This window comes from Chaetodon auriga, chromosome 20 (assembly GCF_051107435.1).
Source record: "Chaetodon auriga isolate fChaAug3 chromosome 20, fChaAug3.hap1, whole genome shotgun sequence".
Taxonomy (NCBI): domain Eukaryota; kingdom Metazoa; phylum Chordata; class Actinopteri; order Chaetodontiformes; family Chaetodontidae; genus Chaetodon; species Chaetodon auriga.
In genome coordinates, this window is record NC_135093.1 from 14,346,105 (window position 1) to 14,372,906 (window position 26,802).

At 43.8% G+C, this 26,802-nt stretch overlaps 1 protein-coding gene across 1 annotated transcript in view; it reads right to left on the reverse strand.

The window, feature by feature from the left end:
• Window positions 1–244: 244 nt before the first annotated feature.
• Window positions 245–26,802, reverse strand: part of snx29 (sorting nexin 29) — a 114,856-nt gene continuing 88,298 nt past the window's right edge. The window contains exons 19-21 of the mRNA XM_076759604.1: window positions 22,850–22,990; window positions 10,217–10,356; window positions 245–3,369 (exon numbers count right to left, since the gene is read on the reverse strand). Coding sequence (XP_076615719.1) covers window positions 3,243–3,369; window positions 10,217–10,356; window positions 22,850–22,990 — 408 coding nt within the window. The 3' untranslated portion in view covers window positions 245–3,242. The remainder of the gene's footprint in view (window positions 3,370–10,216; window positions 10,357–22,849; window positions 22,991–26,802) is intronic.

Consider the following 26,802-nt stretch of genomic DNA (forward strand, 5'->3'; position numbering starts at 1 on the left):
TGATGCGTTCATCTCGCCATATAAACATGTGCACGCTTTAGCACACACACCTACTGTCTGTATTGAAATTACACTAGACACACCCACTGCACATACCTACACATGCATGAATGCATACATGTATACTGACATGCACTGACACAGAAAAGCTTACTGTTGCAGCAGAATTGTGTAATGGCCTTTTGCCTCCATCCACAGATGGAAGCCACAAGGTTAACAATGACAACACTGACACGGAGGCGTTGGCGCTGTACTGTACACACTGTACTTTATTGTTCAGCCCCTCTTTGCTGTGACACTGATAGATAAGGCCTGACTGCTGACTAAGGCAAGGACAGAAAAGTATGCAAGAACAGACATGGCATACTGCAAGAGAACGCTTTGGTTGCATCTCCGTAAACTAAACCCGCTGCCTTTGCTCATCAGCGCTTTGATTACCAGCCTCAAAGTGCAGTCGTGTTCAATTCATACAGCATCTGGTGGATTCTGAGGGAAGGGGATGGAGCTATTTGCAAGAGTGCTGATGTTTGTGATCACATCATGAAATCTTCTCCAACTCAAGACAGAGGAGTACATCTGCATGGCCACCAGAAATCCTCCACAGAGCACCAGCTGGCCTCTTTCTTCTCCTGCTGTTGTCAGTGAAAGGTCCGTACTAACATCATTTTGACTTTTAGCAACACAATCCTGATTCAAACTAGTGCTTAGCGACTGTGAGGGAAAATCAGCACATTCAGTTATCTGGAACAAAAAGTCTTTGGTCCCCTGTGGAGTTTTCAGCTCATTTCAAATTCAGTGGTACTCACCACAACACGTCGAGGTTTAACCAAGGTGCTGATTGCATTTCCTTCCTCACAAAACATTTGCAAAGCTCATTTTTGGAATACCTTGAACCCTTCCTTGTTTGCATCCCCGTTTGCTAGCTAGCACCCTTCTTCTTCTCTTGCTTTCTTGACACATTGTAATGCTTTTTTGCACATTACCGCCGCCTCGGGCTCCAAGCATGACTAGCGTGAACCAGTCGAAATGGTGGTCCACACAAATGAACATCGCTCCATGGCGCTATCAGTGGTCAAAATCTCTAATGTGCATGATATTTGTGCAGCGACTCACCAGGTTCCAGAGACACACTAACCCCATTCTTCGCTGAGGTGTCTATGAAAAGGCTACCTGTTATAATGGAGAGCCAAGGTGACAGCGTTCTTCAGCAGTACAGGATATGGTTAGATGCTGTGGGCTGATTTCTTTCTAATGCATACAAGGCAGTGCTACACTTAAAATATCACCAATTCTCCTGTTTTACTGCGTCACAGCAGAGGATAGTCTTTAATAAAAAGAATGACAGAATCCATGTTTAAGTTACATGTTCTCGATAGGAAGCGACAGCAGTGCCATTTGTCAGACTGGAAAAAAAAAAAGAAAGTCAATGCGTGAAATAATCTCTTTAAAAAGTTCGGACGCTTCATCTTCTTTTCTTTCCCATGCTGATGTGTTACTGGCCAACTCACCACACGTTGACCACAGAGAGAGTCTCAGAAAAAAAACCTTCATTTGACGGCATCCCTGTGAGAAACAACACTGCGCGGTGTTTACCAGTAGTTGGGATGCTTGTGAGGGTCACTTTTGTGTAAGAATAACAACTTAATTAAAACCCACAAGCCCTGTTTGTTCGCCTCCCCTCATAGACGGCGAACAGTGTTTACCGCTTTGAGAGCCGACCCTTTGATTCAAGTTTTCCGAAACCCTTCTAACACAATCACTCCTCGTTTGAACATAGTCTCTGACTACTCTTGGGTAAGCCATACATATGCATGAGCTTCTGTTTTACACACACTTGATGCTCAGCAGCCCTTTCCTTGCACTCTAACAAGCAGCTTTTCTTCAAGTGTTTAGTCATCGTTAAACATTCATTTGCAACGTAACGCTGCATTAAATCCTGCTAAGACACATTAGTTAAACAATCTTTAAACATTGATTTTTTTCTGTATAACCAGCCAACCTTTGATGAAGACCCTTATTCATGGGACACTCGTGGAAACACAGCTTACTCGTCTATTTTAATGGTAAAATAGTGTTTCTCCTCCTTTGTGCTCAAAAGTAGAGGATAAATTCATCAGACCCATCACAGCAGGTATTTGAAACTGATCTAAGACATGTGCATAGGTGGAATATACTGTGTATTTAGAGGAAAACCCAAGAATTTATGCTTACTTATGAACTTTCTCAATAAGGGACTGTCCAAAAATTATTTGGGGTAGAGGTGGTGATACGATTTTTCTTTTCACCGTAGAGAATTTATAACCTTATAACCTTAATATAACCTTTAATGAGTTGTATTTTTTTTGAGTATTTCTATTTCAGCATCTGCTTGAGAGATTAATTAAAAGAAATAAATGCATCATTAACCATTAAAAATGTAATAAAGCCGAGGAGGGTCAAGATTCAACCCACCTCCCCACCCCAATAATTTTCATACAGTCTCTTACAGATTTTGGTTTCGTCAGTGGTGCTTAACCCTTAATCATGATGTGGAACTAAAAAACATAGTTTGATAATTACTGCATCCCTGGTGACATTATGATGTGTTACACTTTCCGCAGATTATCTGTAAAAGCCATAATGATAACAGAAAAAGGAATGCCCTCTGCCTGGTGGTCCACGTCTATGCTATCATCGTAATGTAACGTAATGGCACAATAATGCTGACACAAAAGAGTACTTTAATCTACTCCCTTTTCATGTCTCTACGCACCCTTCCCACCCCGAGCAGGAAAGCAGCTACAAAACACTGTAGGCACTGTGACCATGATACACTTTCACTACAAAACTGAGCAGAGTAAGAAAAAAAAAACACGTCCTCATCATCTCACCGTGTTTGAGATTAGAGGGAGCGGTCTGTTTTAGTTCATGTGCAGTTTACAGAGAGTCTTTTGGTCTCTCAGTGAGGTAAGAGGTACTGTATGATTGGGTCCATCGATAGGCAGCCTCAAGGGAGTCATTTATCTTTTACTCATCCAGGCAACGAACAGAAACATTTACATATCTCCTACAGAGACCTGCGACGTGAACGCATCCATCGCCCCTCCTCAAGTGAGGCTCTGCTTTCCTGTAAGGTTTGAAGGTCCGTTAGCCGCCCTTCATGTCATCACACACTATGAGCCCGTGTGTCACAGTCCAGGGTGGACACAGGTCATCATCCTCAGCCTTTACAGTGAGAGATTGCTAGTTCAAAGGCCCTGGGATTAAAGGTCGCCACTCTGGGGTTCAGGTCTGGCCTCCTGGTTGCGGTTGCGGCCCAGTCTGGGGAAGCGGGAAGAAGTTTTGGACCGGGGCGTCTTGGCTCCACCATCGTTGGCCTGGGGTGTGTCTCTGGGTGAGAGGAGGGAGAAGAAAAGAGCCACAGACTTTAATCGAACATCTGGTGAAGTTTAATATCAAGTTTATTATTCGAACAAACCACCGATGTTGCATATGGAGACTTGAATGCATCGTTTCCCTTCTGCCAGAGGACGTTTTCTTGGAAAACATGACAAATGGAGAAGCTTTCACGAACAAAATAGGCTGAAATGCAGTCATTCTACATTAAAAAATGACAACCGATTTCATCAGCTGATGGTAGCTGGCTAACCGTGCTAATGTTAGCTCCATGAGTTGGTTTAAAATCCTGTCTCCAGCAGATTTTTGTTATGTTTGCAGCTGAATCATCCTGTAAAAAGACAGAAAGTCAGGGGAAACAAGGGCTGAAAACATCTGTTTGTTTGTTTGTTTTTTACTTTAATATAATCTTAATTAACTGTCCCGGTATGTTTTTGTCCTTCAGTACCTTTTTTATTTTTTCCAACATCTAAAAACCTAACGATTCCTGCCCTCGCCACCGGAAGCCATTATTTGAGACAACAGGAATCAAATTATAGTGATTTCTGATCTTATCGTGATGTTTAGGCCTCTCATTAGCGAGGAGGAAATAATCTTGGCCACTTGATGATGTCATTGCCTTAGTTACCCTGACGACCATCCTCACAACACGTGAACCCCTGATCCCCGGCCTTATCTGATAACTGTGAGGATGAATGAGAGGCACTTGTCAAAGGCAGGAAATGAAAAGCAGAGAGATTGAACGCCTGCCTTCTCGCTGAATTCCTCTGAAGCATTTCATCCCCACGACGGTGACCTCTCACCTGCCGCTTGTGATGCTGCAACGATTCTGTGACAGAAATGGTGAGTTCAAGTGCTTCTCTGAGAAAGGGATTTTCAATAAATATTCAAAACAGTGATGAGTGCGTTTCCCTGTTGATGTCCAACTGGCCTCTTTAATAACACACCCCAGCTGCTACAGAGCTGTGATTAAGGTTATCTGGGACATCGGGGTGGTCCCTGCGTTAGGAGTTTGATTCCCACTCGGACAGCACGTGGTAAAAATAACTGCACTCATGGTGAGGTGCTTTGGCTCAAAGTGTCACTGCGAGCCATATGCTTGTATGTGAGGCAGCAGGGCCTAAAAAAGCAGCACAGTAAGAGGGCAGACAGTCATGTTAAAGTAGGCTGAGACATGGAAGAGACAGCCGCAGCGCAGCCCTGTGAGCACAAGTTGAGATTCAAACTTAGGTATGAAAAATGTATGGCTGTAAAGTGTCCCCGTCGTAACCATCAAGATCAAACAGCTTAGGGGGGGACGGTGTGACCGGCCAATCTGAGGACAGCCCCAACTCTGATAATATGGTGAACGTTTTTTCCTTTTCCTCTGGCACCAAATGTACATTTAGCGGTGGCCCAAGTGCCACGTATTCCCATATCTCCACCGCAGCAGGAAAGCTCGATCGTGCGCAGTCACAAAATGTGAATTTGACCAAGGTTGGCCAAACGTCGCTGCGATGGGGAGTTATATCAGCGAAAATCGTACTAAATTGGATGCAGCATGCAGAGCTGAAACTGCAAGCCATCTCATTTATTCATATCAAACTGGGTAAAGTAGCTAAATGTGCTAAATTAATTAGGCTTATAGATTTTTTTCTCTGACTCTCAGCATGTGCTTGTCCCCCATTTGGACATGATATTGACTTGTGCAGAATAATAACTTTGCCAGGCACTATCGGAATATACATCATTTGACTGCAAAGTAGCATAATTAGAGTAGACGGGTACAGAAACACATGTATGCAGCAAATTGATTGTCTAACATCAAAAGGCGGGGTCCAGTGAATAGTATAGTCTGAATAATAGAAGATCGCCTCTGTATTCCCTTTCTCCTCCTCTTTCTCACACACACAAACACACAAAACAAGCCAGCATGCATGTGTTCAGGCTGACGCAGATAAACCGTCTCAGCTCACCACAATTAAAGGTTACATCTTCATTCTGAAGTCAACCTGCCACAAACTGCTCCGGACAGTGAGACAAAGGTCCTGCAACACTTTGTTCTGAGGGAGCAGGTCAATAAAGGGAGAACTCCGACTGTGTGTGTGCTTTGTGCTCTCAGTAAACCATAAAAGTGTTGAGGTCAAGGTCTGCGGAGAGGTGTGACCACTTCACTGGTCCAGACAGGTGAGGAAAACAGCAACATGCGATTCCAAAGCGTGGAGAGGCACAAAGTGTGTTGGCCATCAAGGACAACACTGCTGTCAGGACTGTTACTCAAGTATTAGTGTTAAACAAACAACAAAAAAGTGGGCTAGTGATGACCTAACGAGGGTCAGACTACAGCTCTGTGATTAAGGCACAGCAGTGATTTGAGCTAAATGCTAACAGCAGCATTTTAACATGGTCACAACGACAATGCCAACATGCTGATGATTAGCAGGTATAATAATATTACCTCTTATCATGGTTACCATCTTAATTTAGTGTGTTAGCATGTTGACATTTGCTAATTGGCCCTAAACACAAACTACAGCTGATTCTGATGGAATGTCATTAGACATTTGGTGCTAGACACACAAACGGTGCTATATGCTACTACACACTACAGCAGGTATTATTTCAGCTTGGAGCAGTGATCTGAAAAGACAAATGCAATCCTCTCTTACCTTCATATCTCGTCTGTAAAGGATCGGTGTGATCAAATAGCAACGTCTGTTGTCAGTGCCTTTGTCAAACTGCTGCTAAGTCGAATCAAAGCAGTGGGAAACCTTCCAGCTAAGTCTTCCGTCAACTCGCATCAATCTGAGCTGCTAATTAAGAAAAAAAATCCCAGCAGAGGATTGGCATGTACGAGAGTTTTTAGATGACTCAACGTCAAGCGGATATTTAAAGGAAAGTTTTGGTGGCTTTGTAACAGGAATATTGTCACTGAAAATAACATAATGACTCACGACACTGCCGGTTAGTACACCCTATTTTCACGAGGCGTTTAGGTCAGTGCAGCATCATTAAGGAGTTCTGAGATCCATCTGGCCTTCGAGCACCAAGTGCCTCAGCAGGAGATCTATAGTGCTGAACCCCGAGCTCCCTCCCCCCTTTCCTCCATCTCCTCCTCAGACGGGCTTTCTTTCCCTCCATCCTCTACTGTCTCCATCTTTCTCGCTAAACTGCTTCCTGTCATTTCCTCTCTCCACTGGCTTGAGATTCTCTCAAAGCACCAGAACATCTGTTATCTTGCATTTGACTCTCCCCGCCGTCATACAGGCTTTGCCATTGTGTCACAAATCTGCCAGAAGCAAAATATGGTGGCATCATGGAGAGGATAGTTATCTGTGCGCACTTAATGTAGAATTGCTTGTTTGTGGGCAAAGATTATTTCGGTAATGTTCCGTTCACTTTACAATAGCGACAGGCTTTCATTTGTTTGTGCTGGCTCTTATTTGAGACTTGGCCACTATTTGAGAATTTCTGGTATTCAGTTCTTTCCTCATCGGATCAGTCAGGGCTGGAACATAAGCGAGCGATGTATGGTATCCTCGCTTACCCCTGCATCCTCTCCACATTCCCTCCCTCTCTCCCCATCAAGTTAATGAGCAGACTTATCAGGCTTTCATCCCTCACTGAAGATGTTAGACCAGCACAGGTTTGATCACACCAAATGAACAGGCAGTTACGGAGTCCAGATTAGACAGAAACATCATGTTAAGCCATTAGACATCATGACAACACTGGCAGGCCTCTGCAGAGAAACTAGTACTGTATGTCTTTACAAATGCATCCATTCATAGACACATGAGCCTTATATATCATAGTATGCTGATCCGCGTTGATCCAATGTCGACTGCAATTCCGTTGAGTCGTGGTAGTGAGAATCCAGTGTCAGCACACATCACGGCAGCCTGAGACAGACCTACATATGCAAGTAAAAGCCATTTACTATCAACTCTCTGTCAGCCGTCACCATAAAGTTTCATCAAAGCCAGACAGTCTTGCAGGCTCTCTGCAACATGCAACGCTCAAGATGTTGCTGTGCAAACTCGTTAACGTGATGTACTTATCAACTTTCTTGCTTTGGTTCTTCCTCTGTTGCATCATTTCAGGTTTAATGCTAACTTTTTCCCGCCGTGACTTTTCGTTCGCACAAGTGAACATCAGCTTTTCACAGCAAAGACAAGAGTTTCGGCCGGCGTCTCCTGTTGTTTTGCAGTTCATTAAAGGTTGACCTGTTGTGCTCCGGGGATAGCAGTCACGAGTAACTTGGACATATGCGGGCATTCACAATCCCAAACACATGCAATAACTGTGTAAGAGTAGACGTACGTCTGACTGAAGACATATTAAACTCTGCATAACAATATTTCAGGGAAGCAAGAGCAGACGAGAGTAATGTGATGAAGTCTCAAGCAGACTTTGCCGGCTTGACACTGCAATATTTCATGCCATTCAAAGACGTGCAATAGAAATGTTTCAGCTCGGAGATATGAGGAAGACAGATAGGATTATTATGCCTCTCGGGGCAGACTAAATAATGAGCAGTCTGCGCTTTGGAGGTTTACATGGGTTCTGTGTACTCTGCCTCTACTGGACTGCTGCCTTTGGAGACTAACCTCTCAATTTGAATTTATTCCTACTTATGTACAATATGGAATATTGTTTTTCAGATTATTATACTGATACTTGCTTGGTTCGGTGCCCCTTGAAAAGAAATTGAATTTTTCGATTCAGTTAATCAAGTAAATCCCAGCAAAGCAATTCAACCTGAACAAGTCTAACCAGCCTGAATTACTGAAAGAGCCTGTGTGGACGTGCAGGCCCCACTACAGTTGTTCCTACTGATGACAAGTGGCCACATATTCAGTTTGTATTCTAGCATATTCCTGTAACCAATCTGTTAAATTCAGTAGTTCTTAAGTCCCCTGATAATCCCAGACTTTCCTTGTGTGAAAAACACCTCTTTATTTCAGCGATGTTAAAAAAATGAGTGAAACCCAGAGACGTAATGAAAGCCAATACGCTGCAGTCTGCAATCGCTTTGACTGAGCTGTAGTTTGGTTGGTCCGGACCAAGAAAAGGAAAGATTCATTTTTCCTGTTTAGCACTGGTTTCATGTTCACACTGACTTCTCACAAAAGCTTCACCTATCATTGGTAATGACTGCTAGAAATTCTGGTGCATGATTTTTTTTACTTCTGAGGGGGGGCATGACGGAAAAACACTGAGAACCGCTAAATTAAAAGATGCAGCAGTATATGAAGTTATTACAGTAGCACCATCTCTACTAACCGCAAAAAAGTAAAGCGGTGCCTGAACATGAATCCATCTGCAGTTATAATCCAATAATATAACATACATGACTCTGAAATGGGCCATTCTGCATCACGAGTTTTACTTCTGGCAGTTTGAGCATATTTTCATGCTAATACTTGTACACTGTGGCATTACTGCGTCTACTTCAGTAAGTACTTCTCTCTGAGAGTACACTGAACTCTAATGCAGCTTATGACTTGATTGATCTTCTCTCATGAGCTCATGAGGAAATTATTGATCCTGAGCATTGTCAGTCAAGACTGCAAGCAGACCTCACGTGTCATAAATAATGCAGAACAGGTAGAAATACGAAGAAGAGATATCTTGGAGTGTAAAAACACAGGGGTGCTGTGTGGAGTAGGACAAAAGCACAGCACGCTGATGTATCTGGGAAAATCCCTGCGATCACATGCTGATGTGCAAACACGTTGCCATGGTTACAGAATGATCTTGGATAATTATGTAGATCTCTTCCTAGACAGTTCTCACCGTAGGTAGGTGGATTTAGAAGTTTAGCCTTTGAATTCACAGAAAGTCACATATTTACTATCACGCAGTGCTGCCGTTTGTCTCCTCGTGGATGGCATTATTTGCTACGATCACATAAACACATGATGGCTTCAAATGAGGCCACAAAGTGAAGAGCCTCGATGTGCTGGATGTCAGTTATGTTGTTGTCGTCGTCGTAGCTGCCTGAGCCCGATGACTCAGATGTGTCCAGAGAGGAAATGACATCCCAGGCAGACGTTGTGACAGGTCACGCTTGATGAATGATCGCAGTAAGTGGAAAACTGATGTGAGTATTGACAGGAAATGACTGGAGCATCTCATTTTCGGATGAGGCCTAGTAGGTAGGTGGGCCGCCGAGGCATCGTGCACTTTCACACTTTCCAGCCTGAGTGTGTGTGAACGTGTGCGTGTGAGAGAACATATACGCCGTATGTGTGAATATGCGTATGAGTGTAAAACGCAGGGCGAGAGTGAAGTTTGTTTACAAGGGATTTGGCATTTTCAGTGACATTAATCCTCCCTGTTTGTATCCTGTAACAACTACTACCACAACAGGCCTGGCAGCTAATTCTTTCGGAAAATCTTGTAGATTAAATTGGTATAATACTTATAAACCGCTGCCAAAAACTGACAGTTCTTGCTTTTTAGATGTTGTGTGAGCATGCAATGGGATTTCTGTGATGGCAAAAGGCAGCTCTGCATTCTTTAAAGAGGTAAATAATGCGGATTCCACTATATTTGAGTTTCCTGTGGCCAAAACACAACTAAAAACCTCCATCTGATGCTATGAATAAATCAAGAAAGCAACAAAGATATTTAAATATCCTGATTTCTTTTCCTTGTAAACCAAGCCCCCGACTGTTCCTATCTGGATTCTTCCACTCAAATTTATGACACGCTGCATCCATCTTTCACAGACAGGAGTCCTGCACCTGCGTTGGCATCCATTTCCCTCAATCGCTCTCGCCCACGCACACAAATCCACGCACTCACACAAAGAGCTCAGATGCCGTATCGAACACGGCTGTACGTGTCCACTTACAGGCAGAAAGGCAGCAGAGACAGCAGGGTCTCTTTGGTGGGGCGGGCTGTGAACTCCGGCAGTGTCTGGATCAGTTTGTTCATCACCGTGCGAAGGTAGCCCTGCAGCTGCTTCCTCCTCTCTTCCACAAACTTGGCATCCTGCAGACGGAGAGAGAGCGAAGACAAACAGAGCAGGTGAGGAAGGTGAAGAACGGATTAGTTAGAGATAAAGCGGTGTTGGAAAAGCCGAGGCTGAAGTTGCAACATGCAACTTTTTTTTTGAAGCACATCAAAATACATCTAGAAAATACACCTATATATCTGTTTGTCACGGTGAAGCTTACATTGCATGACTTAATGTAATCTGTGATGAGAAAGCGGTTGCTCATCGTGATGAACCCACAAAGCATTATCACCCAATCTGCAGTTCCCCTCTGCTCTATGGAGCTTTATAGCCTCTTTAAGCTAATTGTTTTGGTTTTCCAGGCGACAACTTCACTGTTTTGGTTCACCCTCACTGCTCCCATCAGTTTTCAGATGCAACAGGCAGCTGTTGCGAGCTCTGAACGGCAAACAGCTACTGACTAGCTGGTGAATATAAAAGAGCTACTAAAGAGCCATATATTTCCCCCAGGAGTTAATGGAGACCAAAACAGAGCTAAACGAGAGTGAATATTGTAAATAAATGCTAACATAGCTTTGTAACGGCTGAGTATGCTAATGCTTGTTGTTTACTATATTAGCTCAGAAGGTGATAATATATCAGTGTTGCATTCACAGCTTGTCTCTACTGCCCCCAAGTGGCCAAAAAACAGCTATTTCAGGTTTAAAAGATAATTCTGATTTATTACCACTTGGGTCTTTTTTCATAGCCTGTCATTGGTTCCAGCTGTTGAATATGTTTAATTTTACCAGTGGGAAAGGTGACCAAACACTATGACAGTAAGTGGTATCTATCTGCATTGCTCAGCAACCATGATTTGGCTGATGTCAGCTTTTCTTACAATGTTAATATCATTTTTGGTTGCGCAATACTGATCGTGAGCCTGACCAGTCAACTGGACTGCAGACATCAAAGTGAGGTGAGCAATCACAAGCAGAGCCGAGAACGATGGCGGACAACCTGACAAAGCCAAACACAAGCAAAGCAATATAAGATCAAAAAAATCTGCTCCAAAACATATTGAACATCAACAGTCTGGTTGTGCTGCCAGTTCCTTCAGTGTTGTTGGCTGTACAGATGCTGCTTCCCACAGCCTCGGGCCAAATGGTGTTTCCAAGATAGATAGTTCATCGAGATGACTGACGTGCATCGAGGTGTGAGAGGGAGGGGATGTGGTGGGTCCCACAAACGCTGCCTCCAGGCAAAAGGTTCCATATTGTGACTTAAAGACCTGTGGCAGTGGAATGATTATGTCTTGTTTCTGTGCCACGATCAAATCCTGCGTAGGTGTCCCCTGTGATTCCAGCTCAGATCCCTCTAAGCTTTCCTTCTGTCAGTGCAAATGCAGTCAAAAGCAACAACATTTTGAATTGTTCATAATGCTGCCAATGACCGGGTCTTCAAATCCCACATCTCCCATGACAAGCAGTGCACCACACTCCATTAAAAGCATGCATTTCCGTGAATCAACAAACCTCACTATATGTTTATATTGACATTTGGTTGCTGATATTGAGGCAAAAATCATCTATTTGAGCATTCAGACTTCCCACACTGAACGACTCTGGAGGCAGAGGCACGGAGCCACATGGCCAATGCTAGCATGGCTAATCAGTGTCCAGCAAGGCTCAGAACAAAGGCTGGGCAACGTTCTGTTTTACTCTCTGGTGGTTGGAACTGGAACAAACAGTTATCGTAGGAGGCCAAAATGTTCCTGCTTTTGAAACTACCGCTTCTCTTTTGATCTAAAACCCACCCAAGTGAATTTAATTGTTTTGTCTTAAAATACAAATGTTGATTCTTCTGCACAAGAAAGCTGCATCACCCGGAAATCACAAAATACTGCCTGAAGTAACCACTATGTTAAATAACAATTCACCATTAAAGCACAGGTAGTACAAGGCTGATGTAGGCTGAAATTCATGCATCAATGAGTGCAATGAAATTAATGCTGGTTTATAAATTGTTAAATTGTTGGGATTTCTTGCAATTGTTCCAACAAGCTACCTGCCCAGGAGCAGTGACATTTACGCTTCCTCTACAAGAAATGCTTTTCAAAAAATGATTAAATTAAAGACCACACTGGCCCTAATTTAAAATCTGACTTGCAGCAAAGCGGGCAATACAATACAGACAAATACTGCAACATACAACAAAACATATTACAGAAACTAGTAGTGGCTGGGAAGTGGGATTTAAAGGATGTACAGTGTCTGCATTAGAGCACATTAGTTTTGTCTTAAAGGTATAAAAGTTGTCTAAAAATGACTAAGCCTCCTATATGATTTAGATTTTGCTGAGTTGTGTTCTCACATTATCCGTAATCTTATTCAAGGTAACGGCGCGTTTCATTTGTTTGTTTGGCGTCATATCCCCTCTAACTGCTATAACTTCCAGGGAAACACTGGAAACACCAGCTGATTCATCGGAGAGTGAGGAGGGAAGTCGGCGAACATTTAACACACTCAGCAAATTCTGCCGTCTGTAAACACGTCCATGCACCCTTATTCATCAACCCTTTTCCTGATGTCGCTGTGCCCTGGTGCTGAGTCAGTAACTGTGTTTGGATAACTGGTTATCCAAGTAAATCTGTGTGTAACAACAGGTGGAAAATGTGGCAAGAAGAATTTTGATATCCCCACAAATGCACATTCACTTCACAGAGGCACATCAGCTACCTTTATGGTCCAGCATGTTCACATTTTTTCACTGTGCATCCAGCAAAAGATTGACAGATGATACGCAGGTACACTGGCCACAGAGAACTTTTAAAACGGGGCGGTAGATAAGAGGTTCACTGCCACCCCAAGCGGTGGATAAGAGTGGAAGTTTAGGGTGGAGCGGATAACTAAACTCTGCTGCATGCTGAGTAAAACAGACGCGGCAGGACAGCGGAAATCTGATGTGTCAGATTAGGCTGCGCGTGCCAGCGTGGGTTTCATGCTATGTCAACACAATAAGGGACACCCTGGCTGCTTTCATGGATGTCAGAGCAGTAATAACACTAATGGACATCATGACAGATTCATCCTCTCGTGGAGTCGGAGAGGAGGGCTGAAGAGGCCAGGTGCTGTCTCTTGTTTGCAGAGAGGGCAGAAAGCAGCGTGGCATACTGATGCAGGTACAAGGCGGATTCTGTCCTCTTACATCTGTCTGCTTACATCCAGCTATATCTACGCTGCTCTTTTCCCCGTCTCCTCCTCTCCCTCCCTCTCTTCCCATAGCGGCACACGAGCGAGGCGAGATAAGACGCTTCTATATGCATGCTGATCAGCACCGTATGTTTGCCTTGTGGTTATGAGCATGAAATGTACCTCGATATGGGATCGTGAAACGCTCATGCACTTGCAGAAAGAGAGCTGGATGTATATACACTACCTGCACAGGCACACGTACAGTATCCGCATGCACGCGCACGCACGCACACACACACACACACACGCCACAGCGAAATGTCACTTCTCTGTGAGAACTGATAAGCAGGAGAAGGGAGCTGTCAATGGAAGAGACGCGTAGAGTAGTCACATATGCATCAGGGGCTCCACAACTGCTCAGTGAATTTGCTGCCAGCTTTATGCCATTGAATTCTGGGGGAGGAAAAAAAAATAATAAAACTCCTAATAGCATGTCTCAAGAACTAAATGTTGCCTGGCAACAAAAAAACACTTTCAGAAGTAAAAGTAACCAGACCCTGTGGTATCAACCACTTTTCTGTTCTCCCAACAGAAAATCAATGCTTTTGACCGAGGCTTCGATTCTGCTTGAAATTCTAAAATGACTGTGTTTGCAGTGATATTCCTGTTGTGCCTTTTTTTTTTTGGGTTTTTCGCTCTTTACAGAGAGACACAGACAGGAGGGATGTAGGGATGCCATGTAAATGGAAGTCCCAGGCCAAACTTGCCGGTTGCATAATAAGCTGCCGTCTTGGCAATTCAGGCACTTAGCAAGCAGACTGCGGGCAAACATTTTGTGTATGTAAATCTGGCCCTCGGTGGGTATTTTCTGGAAAACAAAAAGTTTCTTTGCTAGTCAAAATAAGAAAGAAAAAAAAAAACAAAAAACAGAATCTCCCCGGTCACCACTTTAAAAAGGAACATCAACCTGAGAGCTGCTTTGAACCTGCAGCACACTTGAATTAAATGAGAGTGGACAGCGTTGGTACACGCTGGCAACAAAACAAGGTCAACGCTTTCCACCAAGTCAGCCCACACTGGACCACAGCGAGGCTGAACAGCCTGTTCTCTCAGCGCCGCGTTTAAACACACACCACACCGCGGGCCTGGGCCATGCATAAAACATCACAGGCAATTCAGGAATGCTCATACAAGACCTCCACAACGTCTTCATGTCGTAATTAAAAGCACAAAACATGTATATTGCATAATATGTGAACTCAACATGCTAAGGCTGGTTAATAATTCACTTTGCAGTTTCTGATTAATTAATCAGCAGCCTTGGCACTTCTTTCTCTCTCTTTGTGTGTGTAGATGGGGCTAAGGGCAAATGGTAGTTGTGTAAGCACCTTCTTTTTTTTTTCCTGGTGCGATTACCTTTCAGGGCTTGATATGACAATCGAATGTTACCATAAGCACAATCATCAAAGGTCAGAAAGTCCCTCTGCATTGTGGTAAATTCCATTTTTACAAATATCTGGTATCTCAGGAAGCATCAAATAATGATTTTAATCACGGTTGCATCACTGGGTTTCAGTAAGCATTACTGTATGGACTTAAATGTCATATAATTGGCTGATGGTGATGATCACTTGCTCGTCTTCAAAAAAAAAAAAAAAAATGGACGAGGTGAAGAAAAAAAGCATTAATTAGTGAACTTTAAAGGTGCTGATGGGAGGATTTTGTCAGCATTGAACAGGCTGGCTGTTTCGCTCTTCTTTTTTGCTCTAAGGTGAGCTAAATGAGTGCAAGCTGCGAACTCACGGTTATCAGTGTTATTGATCCTCTCACTGAACTCTTGGCCAGGTGGCAAGAAAGCATATTTCCCAAAATGCAGAACTTCTGCTCTCATGGTAGCCATCAACTTTACAGTCTATGAGCAGGTCCCTCTGTGCATCCCAGATTAATCTAACGAGCGCTTTATATCTACAGTCGGAGCTGGTCTTCTTCCACAGGGTCCGCCATGTTGCTTCTACAGTAGCTTGGAATGGACAAACCAAACATCTTTTGCATTTTTTGCGAGTTCTTCAGAGAACTGTAGCTTCTCCTGCACGCTCGGAAAGGGAGGGATTAGGAGAGGGGATTTAGTTGATTGCGATCTGCAACCTCACCACTAGATGCCACTAAATCCTGCACACTGGCCCTTTAACAGAGACTGAAAGAGAAATCAGAGGCTAAAGTCAACAGTGGAATTAATGACATAGTCAGGTTCGGTTACACTAGAAGATAAGCAGTGTGCTTCTTGTGGCTGTTTCTGTTTAAACTGTTCCTTCCTGCAATGTGTAAAACTGATCCACTGACCAATTAGCATCAGGTATGTCCATACCACCAGCTACAAAGATCGCCTGACTTTGTGGTAAATGTATTACTTTTCCTGTAGCTGCGCCACAACAAGCACCTCTCACTAGTTTACTTGTGAAATGCTTTTAACAAGAAGCAGCAGCAGGCAATGTTGGGTTTGCATCGGCAGTGACTTGATACGGCTGAAAGACAGGTACACGGGCGGTCAGTTGTGGCCATGCTGCTACCAAGCAAGACCACAACGATGCAGCTGAGCAGCTCAATGAGCGCTCTTCAACGGTTGACGTCAAGGCTTGAGAAAATAAAAATACATCTTCTGCGCAGTCCTATATCACTGCTGAGAGCGAGAGCGGTCAGTGCCGTGAAAGAAACAGCATTCACCCACAAGAATATGTCCACATTTTGTCTCTCTTTTAATTTGAAGCTCCTCCATCTGCAGCTTTGAAAGAAAAAACAGAGGGTGATAAAAGGCGTGACGAAAACAAAGCGATTTTTATCAAAGCCTGAGGCAGGCGAGGGACTTGAAAGAGCAGGAGGGGAGACTGATACAAGTGGTCAAATGAGAGAAACTGATATCGGGGAGGGGGGGGGGCAGAAAAGAATGGCAAACGCCTTTGGACATAAGCCATAAAATCTGGATGAGGTGCGGCCAGTGAGAAAACCTGACAGCTGGACTCTGGGGGTCTGACAACAACGTGGCTTTGATGTAATCATTCTGCCCCCTCTCTGTCTCTGCGTTAGCATCAGGAGGGATTTGACAGGCGCAACTTGGGAACATTTAGCCTGCATGCCTGGCCAGGCCCCTGACAAATCAGCTGGTTAAGAGCTGTCACAGGCAGTGTGCGTGCAACTGCATGTGTGTGTGTGTGTGTGTGTGTGTGTGTGTGTTCAACATCATCTGTATTGTTAAGTTACACAGCTGGACAGTCTCGCCTGAAGCACTTGGAGACACAGAGAGGGAGCGTCTCATTAGCTCATTAACAGGACGGAGGGACGCAGATGCACAGATGAGTCAAATCAGGCCAAGTCTTGATGGCGACGGGGCCTCGCAGGGCCACAGCTAACGCTGTCAGGGGTCAGCTCTGCCACTGGCTGCTGTGACACCAGCCAATTTTCCTCTAAATCCAATTGATGGCTCCCTCAGGAGTATTTACACGACTGCCTCTTCTTATACAGTGATAGCTTGGGGTGTTCAGCAATGTTTATAAAGGGATCTGCCTCATACAGCACATACCTACCTGCTCTGTAATCTCTCAGAGACACTAAAAAGATGAAGGAAAATTCACATCGCAGACGTTTTTAAATGAGCTGCTTTATTCTGATGCCATGTTTTAGTCCTGCATGCATCCCACATTAATCCCGAAGATAAACGAGCGCAACGTCCCTCAACTGTCAACGACACAATTTCAAACTTCACTTAACACACAATTCCACCTGGAGTTGTACGTATTAAAAAACGGAATGATGAAGCTTCTCCAAAATGCAATCACACTTTTCACATTATTGAGCCGTGTGTGAGCCGTGCGTCGCTCTGACCTCATTAAAGCAGAAAAGTTGCCGCACGAGCGCGTATTTATCAAAGTTCTGAAAATGACACTTAAAACGCTTCAGAGGAAAGTTTGGAGAAAAAAAAAAAAGTCGTCTGCTTAAAGACAAAAAAACATTCATCAAGTGACCAATAACCAATCCGCAGGTAGGAGTGGGAGGAGGTACAGACCAATCCAGCTACTGATTCACTGTATGTGCTGCCGTCATTACTGCTGGAACAAATCTCATTAAAAAAAAGTTAAAGTTTTATATAAAAACTCATATAACTGGCTTTACAGGATGCCTTTATAGACATTAAAGTGTTGAATGCAGGCTTACAAGAGAGGTGCCACCATAGTACGGCAGCTTGTCTACTTCCACCTACAACCTGGGACGACCTGGCGTCAGTGTAAACAGCAGCAGGATAAACACGGCCAAAGTAAATGGTTCTCGGCTCCAGCTGAAGTGAGGAACCAGTTGCTTTTGAACATCACCAGCCATGTTTCATATCACTGCAGCTTCACCCGGAAACTGTAGGCAAGAGGAAAGATAAAGGTGACTGAAATACCAAAGAAATAGGCAGGAGATACAGTAAGAAGCTGCTTTGGCATGCGTCGACACAAACTCCACAATGATGGAAACGCTCTGAAAAATACCGCAGAAGAACTCTGCAGGAAAAACAATCCTCTCATTACAATATAAAAGGTTCCTATATGACTGGGGCAAAGCCACAATATCCATTGAAGGTTCAGAAACATCCCAAAGATTGAGAACTTTGAGACTGTGGGTTAAAATTCCTCTCGTCAGATGTAGCATGTGATTCATGTACACATTGCTGGAGAAAGGTGTGGTTTACACCTCCGTGATTCACCGTCCCTTCCTGTGTTGCGCTAGTGATGAGTCCTGACACCAACCAAGGCAGGAGATTAGCTAAACGGTCCAATCACAGGGCACTGGCACGACAAGTCAGTCATGTGTTTGCGTGTGTATGTGTGTAGATTAGATGCTACAGGTATGTGCATGTGCACGTTTTCCATAAGATTTCTAATGACTTAAATCCACAGCGGAGCAGATGCGCTTTGACGTCCACAACTGTGTTTCTCTCTGAGCTGTCAATCATTTTGGGAAGTGTATGTGTGTGTACGTTGTGTGTGTGAGAGATGAAATTGAGAGAGTCCTTGACATGTAATACAGTTAGCGTGGGGTGTGTGCGCACACGTTTCCCCTGCTACCTGATCTCCACTGACAGTTCGTGTGTTTCATCCTTAGCAGAGCGAACCACAGCAGAGCACATGTTCATGATGCTGTTAAAAGGCTTTTGAAGGCCTCTTCCCTCCCACATCACACCAAGTAACCCATTCCTAACATTAACATTTCTCCATCATTAGCCACACATAATACCGAGAGGCCCCCGTGTGCGTTTAATGTATGTGTACGTGTGTGTATCAAAGTCAGCTTTGGATTTGCAAAACTCCGTAGCGAAAGTGTCACTTCGCAACTGATGAAAGTGAGAAAGAGGCAGAACGGCAGACAGTGGCAAGAGACAGATGAGAAAACTATAGAAAAAGGCACAAACAGAGAGGAAGATGGAGGAAAACAGATGGACTACGACTGAAGATGCAATGCAGCAACACCTTTCATCAACGCAGGTTCTGTCACAGACTTCAACTAAATGTTTCCAGAAGCTGTCAAAAGAGGTCGGAAGTACTGTAAATAAACTCATTATCATCACATATCAACATATACTGAGTATGACACGACAGTAAGTGCACTTTATGTGCTGTTTTGACTCATGCATTACCGCATGCGTGGATGCGTTTCAATGCAATGTTCAATAGAAACAGATAACAAATTGTGCAGCATTTACGTGAGCAACTGCATCAGAAATGTAAGCAAACTGCGGGTGTCGCTTTCTTACAAAATTGATGCTATTTTCATTAATCTACATCAGTGTGAACAGACTCCTGTTGCACTCAGACCTCCACAAAGTAGGCAGTCAGTGCTCAACACAAAACCCACAGTTCAACAACCGATGAATGAGTCCTTAACTCAATAAAAAAAAAGGCCACTTCAGGATCCCGGACAAAAATACTCAATAGAACAGTTGGCCAACGAAAATAGACCCAAATGGAGCATCTTGTGTTTAATAGATCTCAGTGACTCCAGAGTTGCCTCCTGTAAGTCCAGTCCATGATGGTGGGTCCATGGAGTAAAGAGGATGGAGTTGGAGAATAATCCGATCCTGCACAACGACTTTTTCGCTAATTGACAATCACTGTCAGGACAGACTGGACCTCTTCCACTGATCAGCAGCAAAACTCCAACAAAGGCAAGGAAACAGGACTGCTAGCAAACATATTAATGTAATACAGCCGTCACTTTTTTATGAAATTTGCTCCAATGTGGGAAAAGAGTTGACATGCAATGAGCTGAATGTAAACATAACTTAGCATAGTTAGCATTAGCCACAAGCGTCACCCCTTCCCTTTCTGTTGGGCTGATGTGCAGGTTGCTACTCTTTGTACCTTGTTGAATGAGTCCAGGCTTGAGACAGCAACACATGTTCTGTTGTTATGGCTCCTTACAACTACAACTACATTGTAATCTCAATGAAGGTTAAAGTGCTCATTCTTACTGTAGCTTTAAGGGAGTTAATTGGGTATGCATGAGCTCATTTTTCATATAATCCCCCAATTTTAGGATAATCTCGCAGGATGTGGATCCCGCCACATTACAGGCAACCAAGGAGTGTTTAATGGCCAGACAGAGGCCAGTTCTGGACTGTGCAAGTCAATCACCTCTTTTCTATTTTGAATCTGAGTATTATTTACACCCACTGCCTATTTCTTTCGCTTTAGCACATCTATACACCAACAGTAATATCTGCTGCCCTTCGGCCTATTTAAAATTCCAGCTTTCTCTCCACTTCACCGGAAGAAAAAGGTAGCAGACAATCAAAAGTACTCCTAGAGAGCCAGAAACAAACAATGACTGGATTGAAATAACACGGAAACTCAGAGCGGCAGGCATGCTGATTACTAAGAAAACCGCACACTCAATAAACACACAGGGACATACAAAATACACACTGTCTGCTGCAAAGACTCACTTCTTAGACATAAAAACATAGTCGTACACGCAGAGAGACACACGCAGCCAATACAGAGCCTCTCCCTCAAACACACACACATAAACAGTATAACTACTCTTTTATGTTGTGCAGCTTCAGCTTTCACAGAGAAATTCATGTTTTGCATGCACACACACATTAAACACAGACGCACACACACACACACTTCTCCAATCTGGTACTTATCAAATCTTTAAGCTATAAAGCCCCCCACCTGCTCCCTCATTTCATTTCAGTCTGGCCCAGAGGCCTTGAGCTCTGTTTTTTGATGACAAGTTTCTTCAAAACTTCTGTTGCTGGAGCAGCTCATTTTATAAATGTGCAAAAATTATTCAACTTAATTAATTTTACAGCTCGAAGGACTTCATAATATCCACTAGTTTGTGGTGTACTAAAGATTCTCCTCTACCTCGATGCTTTATTGAAAATTGCTAAGCTGTAGCGCGCATGAATGATGCTGGATTCATTTTCCAAATGTTGATCTTTTGCATTTTCCCCCCAATTTGAGAACATGCTTGTGAGTGGGCCAGACCCAGACACTGGATGTCAGGTTACCGTTATGTCGTGTTGTGGTCCGTTACTCTGATATATCTGCTAGACTTTACAGAAAGCGTAAGGTAAGGCTTCAGTGTGTGCTGCTCCTTGCAGCTTCGTGTGACGTCCCTGCTTTAAAATGTGGTCACAGAGTCACAAAGCCAGGGCTGCTTTCTCTGCAGTGATGGGCGACTTCCTGGAGATGGTAAAAACCAATAATTCACACAACCCTGCAGAGTAATGGGCTTTCAGAGAGCTTTCCAGGACACAATGACACAGACTGTCTAGGCCTTTGACAGACACTTGCACTACCTCATGATCCCATACGGTCATGCAGACCCATTCAGAGACACATACACACGTACACAAACACACCAAGCCTCCTTTCACATTTGCAGCCCCTGCAACTCAGCGTTCAGTCCAGTTTCCAGCCGTGAAAGAGCAGTGTCTTTGAAGGTGGGGAGTCAGACCACAGCTTTTGGCTGTGGCAGCGTCAAATCCAACTAGCCAGAGAATCGGGGTCAGAACCATATTATCTTCTAACGGTTAAAGGGAGACAGGAGAGAACAGGATGAAAAGGAGGGAGAGAGGAGAGGGGTGAGGAGGAGAGAGAGAGAGAGAGAGAGAGAGAGAGAGAGAGAGAGAGAGAGAGAGATGGGAGTTTTTCTAGTAACTAGAGAAGTAAGTGTGCCATGCGGACCTGGAGCAACGATTGTTCCCTGTAGATTAAGAGTGAGGTTGTGTGTGTGTGTGTGTGTGTGTGTGTCAGCAAAATAGAAAAAGATGGTGAGAAAGAAGAAGTGATGACAGTTGTGGTTAACCCCATCTGACAACCGCTTTATTTGCTCAACAGGGATTACAGATTTTTATTATAACGAGTGAAAATCAACCTTTCGCTAAACTCCTTCCCTGAATGGCCAACGGTTGTCCAATCAGAGCTTAGCAACCATAACTTGGCACAGCAAGTCTGTCAAGCTTTGGACTGCTCCACATGCCAAACATAGCAGGTGCAAATGGGAGCTGTAATAAAAGCAAACGCTGCATTTAATTAAAGAGCATATGGTGCAAATGTTAGCATGTTGAGCTAACTGGCTAAATACTGTACCTACAGATTACTGTATTTCATTAACTGAAAAGCCCCGCTCATGGTAGCACACGCACTGTGTGTTCTTTCCTCACTGTGTGGAAGCCCGATGCAACTTTATCAGAGTGTAAGAGAACGTTTGCAGCTTTGTCCTACTCTTTATTGGATTTAGAACAGTTCACACTTGAGTAACCCCAGCCTGAGCGACCCAAAACAATGTTCTGCTGCACACAAACAGATGCACTGTAACACAAGAATAATGCTGTTTCTTTATATCCACATGTTCTGTGCGGATCATCAACTAATGAGGGTAATGGCTTTTGCCTGGGACATGTGGCTTTACTCTTTTAGCACAACGCTATGCATGTAGCCGAGTGCATAATTAAGAGCCCTTTTTAAGATTCTCACTTAAGAGCGACTCGAAAAAAGTCAGTTCCATACGACACAACACAAGCTTACTAATGCCAATATAATCTGTCAGCAACAGTTGTTATTTCAGCAAACAAAACCAGTCGAGAGCTAGAACTGGTAAGTGCGCTCCTTTCAAACCAGTCTGAAATGAGAATTTTGAACGGTCAATATGCGACTGTTATTGTTGTAAGCTGTGTTATACTCTGAATAAGAACAGACAGACTGACAGTAGCAACAGCAGGGAATGGGTACAGCAATCAGTCACACAGTCACAGAGATCGGCCAACAGTCCGTCACACACACACAGGTCATGGTTATCCTTAGCTCACCTTGTTCCCTATGGCTTTCTTAGGTGGGAAGTTGAAGGTGTCCACCTGTGGAAACTGAGACCTCAGGTGGTTGTGGAGCTCCCTGAACTCGGTGTAACGCCGGTAAACATTCCACTCGTTGTCGAGGATACGGATGTACACCTGAGGACAGGTAAGACACATCATCATCGTCATCATCATCATCATCACAATCAGAAGCAGCATACAGGCAACTAAAGCACGACTCAATAAAGCACGCTGTTGTGTAATGATTTTATTCAGTTTTTTCTTCTTTTTTCCCAGCCAACATATTTGTCATTAAGCCCGGGCAGCGCCTTACCATATAGTCAATAAATGAGACGGGTGAAAGAATGACTTCCTCTCATCCATGTAAATGTGTATTTTCACTTACATTCTGCAGCCCTTAGCAGAGAAAGAGCCCGTCTATAGGCATGACTGTGCCGCTACCATTTCCATGCACCATTAGCTGCTTTATTCAGTCTCACGAAAGATAGAGGCAGCGCCGAGAGAGGGGGAAAGATGAGGCGTTTACAAGAAAGAGAGGGAGACAAAGAGCGGGAGATGGGTTCTGTTTTCACAGTAGTAAACAGGGAACACACAGAGACAAAAGAGAGAGCGGAACTGCTTCTGAGGATTCAATTTCAAAATGCCCAGCCAAAAAAAAAAAAAGCTTGATTCACATATGAAAACAGAAATTGATTGAAAAATCGACCAAAGGCACGTAGGCATAGCTCCCCCCTGCCGGGCAAATATCAAGCCAACAAAAACGCAAGGGCGCCATAATGCTGAACTGCATGTTCCCTTCCATACACAACACATACGGTCCTAAAAGCATCTGCGATGTCCATTACTGCTCTGTCATCAATAGCAAGAAAGAAAACGGCAAAAAGTCAAGAAAGACTGAATGGACTGAAGTGCGTCACCCGAACAGGCCGCAGCAGCAGCCACTGAGCGGGCAGAGAAGCACGCAACAGGAAACTGCGACGCCACCGGTCAAAGACTGGGGGAACGGCATGAGCCAGTTGTTGATTGGACGATGCAGCTGTTTTCTGATTCACCATCCAGTCACGTACGTTATTTATAGGTCAGAACAACAAAAGGGCCACAAACAATTTTCTCCATTTATGAGAGAGATTGTTCTTTTCATGATCGGTTATTTCCCCCATTAACTCCTACTATGGATACAATTAAACTCAGAGTAGGAGAGTCAGCACATGTTTTACATCATTTACCGCCATCTTCACTCAGCCACATGTGAGGCTGATGGGTTACATAATTTCAATTTCCCTCAACATTTAGCCTAATGAGTGATTTCCAGTGTTCAAAAGACACCATAATCATATTCAGATTTGTTAAATAATGCTTTCGCATTCAGAATATCAGTACAATGCAAATAATGAATAAATAATAGAAATGCCTCCTGCCAGCGGAAATGGTTCCTGTGCCTCTGAGCGGAGCAAAGCACACAGTGTAAAGACAGGACGCAGGTAGTTATTCATTTGCTCAGGTGTTTGTTTAACAGAGAGAAAACACTGCTGCTCTGGTGTGATACCGCTGTCCTTTTACTAGCACTAGTGCAGAGCACATTTCAAGCTAAAGCCCACTGACGTCATGAGAAACAGACGTCTCATTTCTCTATGGATGCAATTTAAGAGACTCGGGACGAACCCAATGAATGGACTTCATGGAGAGGCAGTCTGAAGGTCTTTAGGTCAGTTCATCATGTAGATTTGAGATATTTCATTGGACAGGTGAAAACACGCGTCCAATGAGGAAAGAGCAAAGGTACCGGTGTCGTCACTGTTGCTCCTTTTCAGGCAACCAATCATATATCAGATGGGGTGGGACTCATCACCCTGCTAACCACGAAGGGAATGAATAAAAAAAAACTACGCTGAGAGTTTGCTACCATGTTTACGGTCACAGTAGCTTCTCCGTCCTCTCCTCTACATGTTTTGACCGAGGGCAGGACTCAGCTTTGTTAGTTTCTTTCACGACTATGACAAAGCGGTGGATTGACCCACGCTGCCATCCCCAGAGCTGCTAGCGTGGCTAAAAAAAGAAGCTACCGCGCTACAGTGCAGATCATAAAGGCAAATAGGGCTGTGACTGTCATTATATGGCTATAAGGCACTACAACAGCACTTCATGAAAGGTAATTTAACTTTTCAGGAGCGCAGACAAAAAGGAACTCTACCACATTTAGTGTTCCCGTCAACCTCGGAGACATTTTGACGGACACAGGAACAAGCGAATAATGAGAGCTCTCGTTTTTTTTCTTGTTTGTTTTGAAATGACTGTTCCCTCACTCGCTGATCTTTCCTCAGCGTGTGCAATCTAAGCTACGCGGCGAACACGAAAAATGTGACATTTTGGACAGCCATTAAGGCGAGACTGACAGCTGAAGCTTTGTTAGCTGTCCTAAATGTCTCGTTCATTAATAACATTTCAACATAAGTGACAGGCGCGTCTAGACGTCGTTAATGTTCGAGAAAGATATCAGAAAATGACACTTCACTGTGCCGTCGCATGAATGATCTAAAAGCATGTACCATCATTTAAATGGACGTCTACTGAGCAAGTGGGAGGTGAGAAAGAATACCACCATGTTTTTTCTCATCCTATGCTTGCATCTCTGGCTCTTTATCAGTTAACCCCCTCTTTATCCGCAGTATAATCACAGAATGCAGAATAACACGCTCAGGGGGAGTACCATTTTTTTATCCACTCTCGGATGTAAGACAGAACTGACGTGAAAGGTACAGGTGTTATTGTAGTCCGGCTGACTAACTCTGAAAACCCCTGATATACAGTAAGCTGAATGAAGAGCAGCTGCACGAAAGGAAAGAAGTAAATGACAGTAGTGGTTGACGAGATGGGAGCAGACAAGGCCGCTAATGGACTGGAGACTTGTCATCTCAGCACTTTGTGTCTGACCTACAGAAGCACATCTAAGTTTTCATCAACTTCTTTTCTGCAAGTTAAGAGGAGGACTTGGTGTCGTCTGGTTGTGTGTGTGTGTGTGTGTGTGTGTGTGTGTGTGTGTGTGTGTGTGTGTGTGTGTGTGTGCGCGTGTGCTATGCCCTCTTCTAGCTTTTTCTGACGAAACTGGGCCATCATGCCTCTTTCAGGATGAAATCACAGCTTTTTTTTTTGGTTTTATTTTTTGCGTATGGGGACATTTCAAGCATGAAGAGAAAAAAAAATGAAGTTCCAGCATTTTAGGGTCTTGACAGATAACCGAATAAATAAGGAAAAACAATCAATGGAGTGAGTTTGGCAGCGACAGGTAGGTACATTTTTTCGCATATCATCGAAATCACTGTTCCATAATTCACAACTTTAGCCTGGCCTTGACACAAGTGTTAAATGTATGTGCAAAAGCAGGTTGGAAAAACAAGCACTGTGATATTGCACCTTCGTAACAGGCCACGTCAAAGGGAAAGTGATGATCACGCTGAAAAATGACTGTACTATTAAGTCAAGGGCTGCACATTTCATGATATAGTCCCTACACCGAGGCTCAACTGAGGGAAGAACTGTGTGCTGCACTGCTTTAAATATTCCATATGGTGTGCTGCAATACCCCGCTGAACATAAAGCCCTCACAAGCATGACGAATAACCTTTCCACACCTATAAATGCAGGTTTAATGTACAGCTCCGATTTACTTCTAATATCTGACTTCACAGACCTAAAATTCTGATTTCAGTGACACGTCCTGGCATAAGATGTGTCAGGGGCCAAAAATAAACTACCCTCATCATAATTCTACATGTCCATGCCACATGTAGCCCCTTGGGTCTAAATACACACTAAGAGCTGTATTAGTAAAGATGTGACGATAGAATCAGCCCCATAGTGTCTGTAATTTCTCAGACATCAAATGGCTCCACACATATGGCAGCATTAGCACAGCGAGCTTAATCCACTTTACTCCGTCTCATTGGCAT